Raw genomic sequence first — 13,230 nt, 5'->3', positions numbered from 1 at the left:
CCATGAGGAACAAACATATTTTTGCCCTGACATTTTAGGTTAAACAACTAAAAATTGTTTGGATTGAGGGGCAGAAAACAAACAAGATAATTGAGCCACCAAAACGTACATTCAACAAACTTTCAGTTTGTTGTCAGTGCGTTCGAAGATCAACCTTGTCTTAGCTATACACATAGTACCAGTGCTATTGTTGCACTTCATGAGGCGACAATCTCTCTCTCTCTAAGATTAAGATCAAGAAAGATGAACTTGCTAACATGTTAAGATGAAACAACACTGTATAAATTTTCTATATAATGCTTTCTGTATGATAAACTCTTAAAATATAATGGATGAAACTATATACAAAAGGAAACTTAAACAAGAGAGCCAAAATAAGGAAACTTGTTTCCAACAAGTAGCCATAGGCTAATATGGTGAACCAAAATTTTAGTTTATCAATAGAAGCTTGTGACTCCTATTCTCCAGTGTGCAAATGTATACAATGTTGAAGAGAAAAGCTTCAGGTAGGCTGAAAAGATTTAGAAAGTATTTTTTTCCACTTACAATCAAGAAAGCGAAGGGGATTGCATATGCTTCTTTCACCCTCAGCATCATATCAAAAGAAACCACAACCCACACATAAAAGAAAGCATACTATAGAAGATCGTTCAGAGAATTCCATAGAAGCTTAAACACTGAATTTGTTTCACCATAAATTCTACTACCCTTAGCACTAGTTAGACACCTTATCGATAACATGTACCAATAAAGTAAATGATACTTTCACCAGCATATACAGATACCATGTCAAAGAGAAAAGAATCAAGAAGGCACAATTCAAAAGAAGAAGACAGATCATCTTCTGTCCACAAAGTGAAGAGAGTAAGGGATCACATGTGCTTCTCTAACTCCAGTAAAAGAGATTTAATAATCAAAACAAGCATCCCCCAAACCATTCAGATCGAAGACTAACTAATTGTCTACAGAGTAGAGAGGATGGTACTATATTCTTCAACCAAATTTTTCTTCACTACCAATCCCACTGCCTTTAAACCTCTTAAATAGTCCAAGTTAACATAAAAATTGTTGAAGAAAAGCATTTGACAGGAAATAGCCATTTTAAATAAAGATAGCTGAAAGAGTCACAAGCTCTAGTCATCAAGAAAAATCTTCAGAGTAGTATATTTCAGCAAGAAAGTAACTTGTTTCAGTTGCACATTTCCTCAACGAGGTGGTGTTCATGTTTCACTTCCACAACTTAGTTACTACACGGTTACAAAAATGGCAATAGAAAATATTTGTGTACACAGGAAGACCTCCAGAGTCCAGACACCCAAAAAGAAAAAAAAATGTATTCTAATGCATCCGTTCTTAATCAACAAGATGCCAACATTATAAAAACACCCCCACATGCATCCGTTCTTAATCAACACTAATCAATGATTACTATTTTACCGAAATTTCACCAAATGAACAAAGAAAAACATTACTAAGCTGCAATTCAAACAAACACCAAAAATCCACAACAGCAGACTTAAGAACAGAACAGTTACCTGGACGCAAACCTCTATTACATGATTTAGATCATCTATTCATCTCCAAACGCTTCCTTCTCCTCTGGTAGCTTATTCAGCAGAAATGCAAAATCGGCAAAAATCGTTAAAAACGCAGATAAAATCGACCAAATCTACTCCAGGCCCATCTCTTTTTGGGCCTATTTTCTTCTTCTGGCCCATTTCTCCTCCCAGCCCAAGTGATATAAGGCCAAAACCCTTCTCTCTTCACGTGAAAACGGGAATCCTTCACTTCAAAGAAGATTTACGCAGCTAGCCCTGAATTTCCCATACCTATCTTCTTCATCCATTGGTGCAATCGATTCGATTGGGCGAGTAATCTTTCATCTTGCAGGCTGTTCTGGTTCGAATCTGTCTGCTGGTATTCGAATCTGGGATCGAATTCGCGGGCCGTATCGCAAAGGACTTCACGGTTGTCGTTACAGCTTCATCCCGTCTTGTCTTTTCGCCCTTTCGATTCTCTGCTGCTGGTCGACTCAGGTTCTGTGCTCTCTCTGCTAGTCTCTGCTGTTCTTGTGTTCTTGTACTCTCTCTGATGTTCTCTGCTGTCTGGTTTGTGCTTAATGGCTCTGTAATTTGATATTGGTTCTCTGGTTCTGTAATTTGTTCTGTTATTTTTTCTTGTAGGTAGGCAGGTATTTATTTGTTTGGTCATTAGAACTTTGAAGATGCATGACATTATCTAATTTTTATTGCATGTTGTCGTTGTGACATGTCTTGGTATTGAAAATTATGCTTATATAGATTGTGATAGGTCTGGGCATTTCCTCCAGCTTTGCTTGTGATCGATCTTTGTTATAGATTTCATAAACATGATATCCTCCTTTTGTCTTTCAGCTTAATTTGTCATAGAACCTGCACGTCGAGATCGACGTTATAGATTGTGATTGATCTGGTAATTTTTCGTACTTCACATTTGTAGTAATCTCGTCATCTGCAGCTTTAGTATTAATTTTTTTTCCAATTAAATTAATTTATATTAATAGAATAATAAGGAAAAGGGAAAAAAATATTATTTTAATGAAATAGAGAATATGATAAATAATCTGATGCAATGCTGATTGGATAATGTTGTCTATATTTTAGGGAATCTGTTAAGAGAAAATGGTGCAGATGCTCTAAGAAGTACTCTGTGTATACTTCTCTGTATTCTCATTGCACGCACCGCATAAAATTTTCAAATCGAGTTAGGGATATCGCTAATCGGAGTAGCATGGCTGATTTCCAGACCTCGACTCATCGAGCCAAATGGGTCTTCACGCCTGAACAGCTGGTTTGTCCTTTTTATTTAACTCCATTACTGTCTTCATAGCATTCCTTGATTGGTTGACTAGAAAATGGATTAAATGAAGACGCGCGAGTTTACGCTAAGGAGGATTGTTGAATTTGTTGATATGGTTTTCTTTAAATTATGTTATCTGTATACATCAACTTAGGCATGCATGTACAGGCTTTCACGAAAAAGAACGATTGAGAGAAGGATTTTGAAGCTATATCAGTGAAAATTTTACGAATTACACTTATTTTAGGTTTCCTTTTAATGTATTTTCTGTGAGCACTCGGGTTGTTTTACTTCCACACCATTTCCATGGTCATTGGTTTCATGTTTGGTTGCCTAGAAAACGCAGGAAAGGAAAATTGAAATGTTTAATGATGATTCAATTTTGTGTTCCTATTACCAGACTCAATTAGATGACATGGTTTCTTCTGATTAAAGCAGAAGCACTTAATGTTTTTGCATGTCCGCATATGTGTCTTTACAGACATTTTACGAATGTGCTGTACTTGGTGGAAGGGAAGCTTCGAGTCTTAGCTTTTAGTTGTTTGTTCGTCATGATTTTGATTGTATTTTGGTTCTGATACAGGCGAAGAAGTATAAAGCCGCCAATCAGAAAGCCATAGAGACACTGGAGAAGGTATGTATCCAACCCCCCCCCCCCCCCTCCCTCTCTCTCACAACAAACAATGTTTTCAGTAATCTGTTTAGTTGCATACCCTCAGTGTATTCCCGGTAGATTGTTAGCACTGTTTTTTCCCTCAATTTCACAATGCTTTCCCCTCAAAATATGCCATTGGGAATAGACATAATAGGAGGGACATTGAATTCTGTATATCAACAGTGTCTCTTTAGTAATTTGGACCTTTGGGTTCTGTGTCGTTGATATTGAAAAGGTGGAAATGGTTAATCTCTAGTGCTAAATTTGTGGATTGGGAAGCAGTGTTCAGATGGATGCTGGGTTGAAGTGTTATGTGTAAATGGAAATAGGAGGGACATAGTATTAACTGAGGACATCGATATAATGTATAAGTGCTGCAAGCTATTCTCTTGATGCTGATGTGTTAATGTGTTCTGAAGTGTGGATCGACACGATTTGAGGTAGATGCTGATGGGTCGATGTCATTCCCAGATTCCAAAAATAATAAAAGAGATAATGGTGAATCCTTTCATCCCTCAAATGCTTTTCTTTTTCTGTTTGTTTTATCTTCACAATGTCTGTTTAATTTTCAGACATGTTCGTTAAATTGTTTTAATGTCAGCTGAAAAGCATTCTCGTCCAAAGCCCCTTAATATTGATGAGGAGCGGATAATGCGAGTATATTATGAGTACAAAATTCGTGAAGTATGTGACGCCTTCTACTTTCCTCATAAAATCCAGGTGTGCTATTTTTTTTTTCGGTCCAAGGCAACAATATGATGATTAATAGAAAAGAATAAAGGTTGTATTAGCTACTGTGAACATCTTTCTTTAATTCATTCATGTTTTGCAGGCAACAGCCCTCATATACTTTAAAAGGTTTTATCTGCAATGGTCGGTCATGGAACATGACCCCAAACATGTAATGTATGTTTTTTTTATTGATATTCTTAATTTCTATGCCTTGTCGTTGGTCAATGTTAACTAATTTGCAATCAGATTTCGGTAATGTAATGCATAAAGAACATGAGAAACGCGCCAGGGTATATTTTTAGCCATAGTAAGCATGGGGCTGTTCTGTCCTCCTTCAGGCCAGTTTTCCTCAAATTTGTCGTTAGATTTGCGACTTATTTGTCTTCATTGATCTCATCCTGGTCAGTCTTGAATAGTGTACTCAAACTGGTAACATATAAAATATATTTATAGACGAATCCTTTTGATGAGCAGGTTGAGTTGTGTATATGCTGCTTGTAAGGTAGAAGAAAACCATGTATCAGCAGAGGAGCTTGGGAAAGGGATCTCACAGGATCATCAAATGATTCTCAATTATGAGATGGTCGTTTTTCAGGCATGTATGGCTTGTCTATAGTTGTAAGCATTTGTGTATTTTCTTCTGGTGACCTAAACTAATATCTGCCTGATGCAGAGTTTGGAATTCGATCTTATTGTTTATACACCATATCGCTCTGTTGAAGGTTTTATCAATGATATAGAGGTAACTTTGTCATACATGAGTTGCACAGCATCTTACTATGCTTCCAGTCCCTCCCCCAGTTATTCATAGCCTTCATGCTACTCAAACTCACTTATATCCTGGATTAACTAGTTTTCATCCTGTAGGAATTCTCCCATATAGAGGGCGAACAGATTCAGATGCTGAAGGTAGTTTCTGGTGTACTCTTTCATAATTGTATGATTGGATTGTGTGTGTTCTTTTTGCTATCTGTTTGCTGTAAGTTGCATACAGTTTTAAAATTTTAAATTTTACTAGGACAGGCCAATCAGCTTCCGTTTTCAATTTCTCTTGTGAAGACACATGTAATGACCTGCATTGTTATTGTTTATACATAATCAACACAAAATAAGTTTTGACAAAATTGGGATTGTGAATTTCGAATCCCAGATATAATAGGCAATTTATATTAAGAGCATCCAAGCGTTCCAAAGGAGTGCTTCTGTAACTAAATTAATTGCAGTTTATAATTTGCTAAGATTGGCCCTTATGAGCAAGGGTGGTTGACTACACTGCCCAGCTTCTGGCCTATGCCTTGATTTTCTAAAATGCCAAGAGGAATGGGGCTCTAGCTTCATTAATCCTTTTCCTTTCCTGAATTCAAACCAAAATTTTAATTTTTAATCATCTTGTTCTCTTTTGAACTCAAGTATGGATCAGAACGACTACAAGTGTTGTACCTCTACAGCATCTTGAATATAATTAAAGATGCTAAGAATGAAAATATGAAATGAATACATGTGTCTTTATCTATGCGATGGTATCTCTTATCGTGAATGTAGTCTTGTATCCCTTATTACAGGGTATGGATTTAGACTTTGAGATCCCTCAATGGGGCGAGAATTGATGCATTGGTGAGGTTGTTCAATCCCTACCTCAGCATGGGTTGAAACCACGAAATTCTCGGATAAGTACTTTATGTTTTAGAGATCTTGCAGTGTAGAGAGCCTTGTGAACTGCCTTTAAGGATTTCACCTATGATAAGCCTGTGAAAATGACTGGGTCATGGTGATTGGTTCTCTACCTCCCTGATAAATTGTGTGAGGATGAAATTTGTTTTAAGAATGCTGACAAGTTAATAAATTGAACATCAAAGCTGAACATATGGTTTCCCTTTGTTTGCATGTTGTGATGTTGCTGCTAATTTTTATATTCAGAGCAAATTTTGTCGGACAACTGTAGATATCAAAGAGACTATTTCTGTGTAGAATAAAACTGCAATGTGCAGAGGTTCCATGTAATGCATTTCCATTGGCCTTTTTCTTTTCTGTGGACATGCTTATCGTTCGATTTATCCATATTTTGTAGGATTTTCATAGAACTGCAATTGCAGAAGTTGATAAAATCATGTTCACTGATGCGCCACTTCTAATCCCTCCTGGACAGGTATTCTTCATGAGTGCATTTTCTTTCCCTAAGGGGGTTTATATATATTGATTAATTAGTTTTGAACTCCAAATTTCCTTAGTGTAGTTTTCAAGAAAAAGATGGCAGGTGATTAAGTGATTGATGTAAAGTTCCTTGTAGTTCGTAGCAAGTGAAGAGGTTCATAGGTTCTGCGATGATATGATATAGAAATTTTTTATGTAACACATAACATTTCCTCTCCAGATTCACAAAATGGAATGGAAGAAGAGAAAGATTCATGTATCCGATTTCAAGCAGCATGGTTTAAGTCTTCTTGAGTTGGAGATTCAATTTCTGCCATGTTGGACTTTGGAACTGTTGACCTAATTTTTTCTGACTCTTATCAAGACGCTGGTTTGAAAGCATGATAGAATAATATAACATGTTCAAATGAGAGTATGCAACATAAGTAACGTCTCGTAGGTTTTAATGGTGGGTGAACTAGATAAAGTGTAATAACTTTCGGGAAAATAAATATTAGCCTAGCACCCTAAGACCCTTGACCAAGAGATCATGGGTGGGTTCAAATCCTCCAATCCTGCACTTGCCTGTGAAAAAAGGAGTAATATCTTTCAGAACTTTAAAGCTCGTTTCTGCATGGCCTTAAGTATAACGGGTGAATCACCTCTTTGGTAGATTATGTCACATGAATGCTTGAATATTTAGTTATGCAATGAACTATAATGACTGGTACGATGTAGAAGGCTGAATAGAAGTTATGCTGACCAATTTAATATAGTTAGCTTGAGGGCTTAACGTGTTTTATGCCATAAAATCTCTAATTGTTTCTTGTTGATTATCATCATTTGTTATGCACAGATAAGTTTTAGTTTCTCTCTCTTTATTTGATCTTAAGCAACTATCTTTGTTGTTTTTGTAAGCTTCATTGTTCATTTATTTGGTGCAGTTGGCACTGGCTGCTTTGCGTAGCGCAAATAAGGTGCATGGGGTGGTCGACTTCGAAAGGTATGGCTATGCCTTGTGATTGTTGCTCCAATCTCATTGCTATTACTCAAACAACCATGCTTTCAAAAAATTGTTAATTGGCTTTCTCACCTGACGCCCCCAAAAACCGTTTTAAGCTTTTTCTTTCTTTTTTATTTGATGCCTAATAGTAGACCTAGGTGTTTCTCATGCATGTGATCTCTCATCTCTCACATCCATTCCCAGCACCCTCATGTGACCGCAGCAAAAAAGTAAGGCGGGATTATTCTCCAGAGTAGCATATTTTGTTGTTTTGTAAGGAAAAGATTAGGTAAGGGTTTTATTTTATGAGATGGTTTTTTTTGGTTCATCAACTTGCATACTGTGCAGATATTTGAGTAACATCCTCTCGCGTCAGAATTCTGAACACACTATTTCCGAGCTGTCCGGATCTTTTGACGCGATAGATTCTTGGGTATAAATCTTTCACATCTTATCATAGTTTCAACTTAATCTGATCGAAATTATTTCATATTGCTTTTTTGGTGATAACCCTGGAACGTGGAGGGAGTTGTATACTACAAGATTTTATTGATTGCGATTGGTTATGGAGTTGATAAAATTAGTTCACTAATTTGATTTTTTTTTTTTTTTGGTTATGTATACAGGTAAGTAAGTATCAGTTCCCCTCTGGAAAGGAATACAAGCACATCGGTCGGAAACTAATGTCATGTTGGGGTCAAAGCTCACATGACGAGTACTTTCTTGATCCATTTCTATCTTTCTATCTCCATACTTGTACATTAGCACACAAAAGCCAATTCGTGTACAAACTATTACTAACTTAGTACAAGGATCTTTCTGTGCTGATATTCCCTTTCTTCGCAGGAGTAAGAGGAAGGAGAAGAAATCGAAGCATAAGTCCCGAAAGAGTTCAAGTGAGATGCAAAATGGGTCTGATCTTGCAGAATAGTATGTTCTGCATTCTCTGTTGGCATTCCATTACTTATTTAGTTCGGCTCTTACTTGGCGGTGGTCTTTTGATTTTGTTGCGGCTATATATGCTCCTTGAATTATGATATGCGTCAACTTTTTTGGAACAGAATAGCAGAGCGTTATGATTCATGGCTGTACTAACTTTTCTGGGCCGTGATTACAGGTAAATGGACCTTGATCTTTTGCGTTTGAAGTGGATTGGCATGTGGTAGAAATTTATGGCCGCCAAAGAGAAATGTTCATGCTACCACATGTACATGTAGGGATGATACAGGATATTTTGATATGTTGTGTTCCCAGGTGAAAGAGAGCATATTCTTAGGGAGCCTCCCAACGTTTTTTCTCCAGGATTCATGAATTTTATGGAGTGCACAGCATGATTCAACCAATTCTGAGAGGAGAAAAAGAAAGAATCTTGGTTTAAAATAATTTGCTTTGGAACCCTTTTTTCAAAAATGTTGGGGATCTCAGTTATCCAGGTAATCAATCTTGATCATTGATTGATGTAAATGTAAGGGGTCCACAAAACTTAAAGTATATCAATCCAGGGATATAATTGATTATTGGGACAATTGATCTCTCTTTTACTAAGATCCTTATTACTTCTATCATTTTTTGGCTTTATTTATTTGTTCTCTTATATTATTTATGTATCTAGTGGCCGACCACATGTGAGGGTGTCTATCAAGTTTGGTCTACCAAGCCTGAAGATAGATTGCTCAAAAATAGCTGTAGCATGGAAGAATTGGATTCAATTTGCCCCATCTCTTCTGATTGTGAGATTCTAAGGTTAACAGACTGCCCATGGGCCATGGCTGCCATCACTGATGGAAGATGGTAATAGAGTATTAGAGTCACCACATGTGATTCTGCTACAAGTTATGCAATGGGCCAATGGTTCGTGATTTGGTACAATTGTGGGTTATGACCGTGAGAAATTGTGCCACCATGATTGGTCCACTAAAGGTAAAATAAAGCCCATTTTAAATGGATTTCAATTGGAGCAAATGGTTGTATAAAGATTTGGTATGGGTTGGATAATTTTTAAGAGGCCGGAGGAAAGGTTTTAAATTTTGATAAAAGGTCCTTGGGCCGGCATGCTTAGGGTCTTGTGGGCTGAAAATTCTGGCCCAACCCGTTTTAAATTATTGGGCCAGGCCTAGCACATTCTTTTGATCTTTGTAACGAGCCCGGCTATGAGTTTGGCAATAACTTGTTAAGAGGCTCATCTTATTTGGGCCTCATGGCCTCCGACTGGTGTAGCCCACTTCCAATTTGAAGGAGCAGCTCATAGCCCGGCTTGTACTACAGGGAACCAAATTGCCTTTTGGGTTGTCAAATTAACTACTTTATTATTATCCACAAAGATGTTGAAGTGGACTGAGGTAGAAAGCAAATATGTGCAAGTTTCTATAAAGCCAAGCTATCTTTTAACCTAATTTCAAAAGTTAGATGGAAGTGCATCTACAAAAATGAACATATATATTATAATACACACCCACTTTAATTCTTTAAAGCAATGTGAATCTCATTTGTTTTAAACAAACCAAACTTTAATTAAAATAAATTAATGTGCATATTTTTCCAAATTGGACTTCATAGTAAATTACCATGATCTCCTAACCTCTAGCCCAACGTGTTCACTGGATAGTTTAACATGCGACCTATCACATTTGTAAGGAATTAATTATCATAGTTAATTTCATCTTCCCAACCAACCAAAGCATTAAAAAAGAGAGAATATACGCGTGTCAATTGATCTCTCAATCATTGTAGTTAAATCAGACAATATTCTCCACATTTGTAAGGAATTAATTACCATAATTAATTCCATCATCCCAACCAACCCAAAGCATTAAAAAAGAGAGAATATATGCGTGTCAATTGATCTCTCCATCATTGTAGTTAAATCAGACAATATTCTCCACATTGTACTTTCTCATCGATGATCCTTTCAAGTAGTGGATAGCAGCATGTCCTTTACAATACCATTCGCCGGTAGAAAAAACTTTCGGCAATTCTCTCTTTTGCACAAATCACATCTTTTGATAGAGTTTTCCTTTCTTGGGTTTATCTAATTTCACTGGCAAACCAAAGAATATAGTGAATTCATATTCTAAATTTGGAAGCTTTTTGTCTGTACAATTTTCAATTTCTTCTCTCTGTCCATGGCATTGAAGGTTACAATTCATCTTTGCCTTTAGATCCCCTATAACTTATTGCTTTCATAAAGATGAAGAAAGTGTATTAGGTTTTGCATGGTTGATGTTCTTGAGAATTGATGATTGAAGAGAGGACTCTTTTGTCACCATTTTCTAAATGGGGGAGGTCCGAGGGGCAGGCAGGGCACTATCACCCACAAAAAGCAATAATAAAGAAACAATACGACACACACATACACGCTCCCTCGAGGGTATTACACTATTACCCAATGACTTACAAACTGCTTTCCATGGCATCCAAAGTGAGCACTATAATGTCATTGTTGGAAAGCCACCTGGGTTTTGGCCTCCTCCTCGATATATCCCCTTTTTTTAATCTAGAAATCATCATCTCAACATCCCCAAGAGATAGTTGTGTCAGCTCTAAACTCAAATTGTCAATCCACTCACTTCATTATGACGATTGTTTAGCCTATGTGAAGAGAACCTCCCATGGGCCTTTGGCTGATACAAGGAAATAACGTCAAAACTGTTGCGTTTAGGAGTTGAACCTGCGACTTCCCGTATTTGCATAGAGTTATCACAGTCAATCCGATCACCATCCCAACCGAAACTCTTTCTTTCTCTATAAATATAGTTTTATACATCTTTACTGGCTAATAATGTTCATTCCACAAACTCACAATCTCCTAATGCTTGATTATATATACATATATATGGAGTAAATCTTAAACCCTAAACCGTATTGATGTGTCAAATATATACATACATTTGTGCATCCTTTACACATAAGTTCATTGCATTTTGAGTTGATTAAGAGTTAATATTGACTAAGAAAGCTATATTTGCATATTGTAGGTGTCAAGGCAAGAAAGGGAGGAAAAGAGTGCAAAATGAAGACTTGGAGCCCAGGACTAATTTCCGATCGATCGGACATAATTTCCGATCGATCGGACCTGCCAAAACACCTAAAAATATCATCGAGACAGATTGTATTTCCGATCGATCGGACTATTCCCGATCGATCGGAGTACTATTCACAGCACTGCGCAGTTTCGCGGAAAAGACCCGAATTCACGTGTTTCTAAGCCAAAACGACCCCAACTTGTTTTGGAAACGACATAAGAGTTTGGAGAAGTATAAAAGGGCATAAGATAGGGTTTTGGAGGAGAGTTGGGAGGCTGGGGAGCTGGATTTCGTGCTGCCTCCATGGGAGAGCTTGGAGGTCACCTTGGAGCTTGGAGAAGAAGAGGATCTACAAGGGGGTTTCCTCTCTCCTTTTCTATCCTAGTTTCTATGGTTGATTTCCTTTGTTTAATGATGTATTTTGCTTCCATGAGTGGCTAGATTTCCTACTAGGGTCTTAATGTAACCAAACCTTGAAGATTCAATAAACTTGATTTCCTTATTTCTTGATTTCTCTTTCTCTCTTGATTGTCTATGGGTGTGATTAATGCTTTTGAGTGTTTGGTCATCATTCAATTGATTTGCTGCCTAGATTGAGACCGGAAGGAGATATCTAGGGTTTGCCTCAAGCCATAGATGACATAGGGTGCATGAACCATAGGAATATAGGTTTGTGACTTATGCAATTGCTAAATGATTTCCATAGTTCGTAATGAGTTTTTGATATATTAATCCAATTGTTAGGAATAACAGGGATTTATATTGAAAATACATTTGATGTATCTAGGAATAGAACATTGAATAGGTTGAGAAATTGATTGTCATTATTGAGAGATGAATTAGGGATTAAGGAATCAAGGGAATTGAATTGGATAGGTGAGGTGAAGTTAAGTACCCTAGTGCTTTCCATCCTTGATTTCATATTTGTGTTTGATTTGTTTTTGTTCTTTTCAATTAGTTTAGTAAAAATCAAAACCAATCGCTAATCATTTTCTCCAATTTACATAATTGTAGCTTGTTTGACATTGATTTCTTTTGCCAACACATCCCTAGTGGAAACGATAATTTACTCATCTTTATATTACTTGTGCGATTTGTGCGCTTGCAATTAAATCCATATCAAGTTTTTGGCGCCGTTGCCGGGGATTGAGGCAATTGTTTTTTGTGTCAAATTAGGTTTTCAATTGTGTTAATTGGTTTTTATTTTTCTGTAGAAATTCTTTCTCTTGTATGAGCTTGGGAAGACGTTCTATTAATCCGGAATTAATTGGTATTGATTTGGAGATTGAAAGGACTCTTCACAATCTTAGACGGGAGCTTACTAATAATCAAATGGAAGGCATGGGAGACAATCAAGAAAGGGGGAATGTTGGTGATCTTGGTGGAGCTTTAATTGTGAATGATGGTAATGGTAATGGTGGAGGTGCTAATGGAAGAAATGGTGATGAAGCGGTTGAAAACCCTCCTAGGCAATTTGATCCTCGATCTCTTGAGGATTGTGCAAAGCCTACTTGGGATACAAACCCTTCAAGCATCCGCTATCCTCCTATCAATGCTACTAATTTTGAGATCAAGCCGGCTATCATCAACATTATCTCTAACTCGGTGGTTTTCTATGGTCTTCCTCATGAAGAGCCCAATGTCCATCTTCGCTCTTTCTTGCATGTGTGCACTACTTTTGGGATTCACGGAGCTTCTAAGGATGCTATTCTCTTGAGGTTATTTCCATTCTCTTTGAGGGATAAAGCTAAGGCATGGTTGATGTCACTTCCTCCCAATTCCATCATTACATGGGATGAGCTTTCAGAGCAATTTCTATCTAAATTTTTCCCTCCGGCGAAAGCGGTTCA

At 37.1% G+C, this 13,230-nt stretch overlaps 1 protein-coding gene across 4 annotated transcripts; it reads left to right on the top strand.

The window, feature by feature from the left end:
- Positions 1-1,760: 1,760 nt before the first annotated feature.
- On the top strand, positions 1,761-8,905 carry LOC120007182 (cyclin-H1-1). Of its 4 annotated transcripts, XR_005470162.1 has the most exons (17): positions 1,786-2,036; positions 2,394-2,451; positions 2,643-2,829; positions 3,422-3,472; positions 3,913-3,991; positions 4,095-4,213; positions 4,326-4,399; positions 4,700-4,820; positions 4,899-4,967; positions 5,093-5,134; positions 6,294-6,371; positions 7,300-7,358; positions 7,707-7,791; positions 7,985-8,073; positions 8,205-8,288; positions 8,420-8,475; positions 8,613-8,905. XR_005470162.1 is itself a non-coding variant. In XM_038857375.1 (16 exons), coding segments are annotated over exons 3-16 (1,011 nt in total). In that variant the 5' UTR covers positions 1,786-2,036; positions 2,394-2,451; positions 2,643-2,769; the 3' UTR covers positions 8,421-8,905. The 4 variants fall into 4 exon arrangements, 3 of the variants coding, with proteins under 3 accessions (XP_038713304.1, XP_038713303.1, XP_038713302.1); XM_038857375.1 differs by having other exon boundaries at positions 8,420-8,905; XM_038857374.1 differs by lacking the exon at positions 8,420-8,475 and having other exon boundaries at positions 1,788-2,036; positions 8,476-8,905.
- Positions 8,906-13,230: the final 4,325 nt, after the last annotated feature.

The sequence above is a fragment of the Tripterygium wilfordii genome, chromosome 10 (genome assembly GCF_013401445.1).
Source record: "Tripterygium wilfordii isolate XIE 37 chromosome 10, ASM1340144v1, whole genome shotgun sequence".
In the NCBI taxonomy this organism is placed as follows: Eukaryota; Viridiplantae; Streptophyta; class Magnoliopsida; order Celastrales; family Celastraceae; genus Tripterygium; species Tripterygium wilfordii.
Note: the sequence above shows the minus strand (reverse complement) of the source record. Positions and strands in the feature narration are given on the sequence as shown.

What these genes read in the sequence shown, in the direction of transcription:
- LOC120007182 (XM_038857375.1), top strand. Translation starts at nt 2,770, where the DNA reads ATGGCTGATTTCCAGACCTCGACTCATCGAGCCAAATGGGTCTTCACG. An exon ending in CCATAGAGACACTGGAGAAG is followed by an intron (nt 3,473 to 3,912) that starts GTATGTATCCAA and finishes TGTGTTCTGAAG; the next exon opens with TGTGGATCGACACGATTTGA. An exon ending in CATGACCCCAAACATGTAAT is followed by an intron (nt 4,400 to 4,699) that starts GTATGTTTTTTT and finishes TTTGATGAGCAG; the next exon opens with GTTGAGTTGTGTATATGCTG.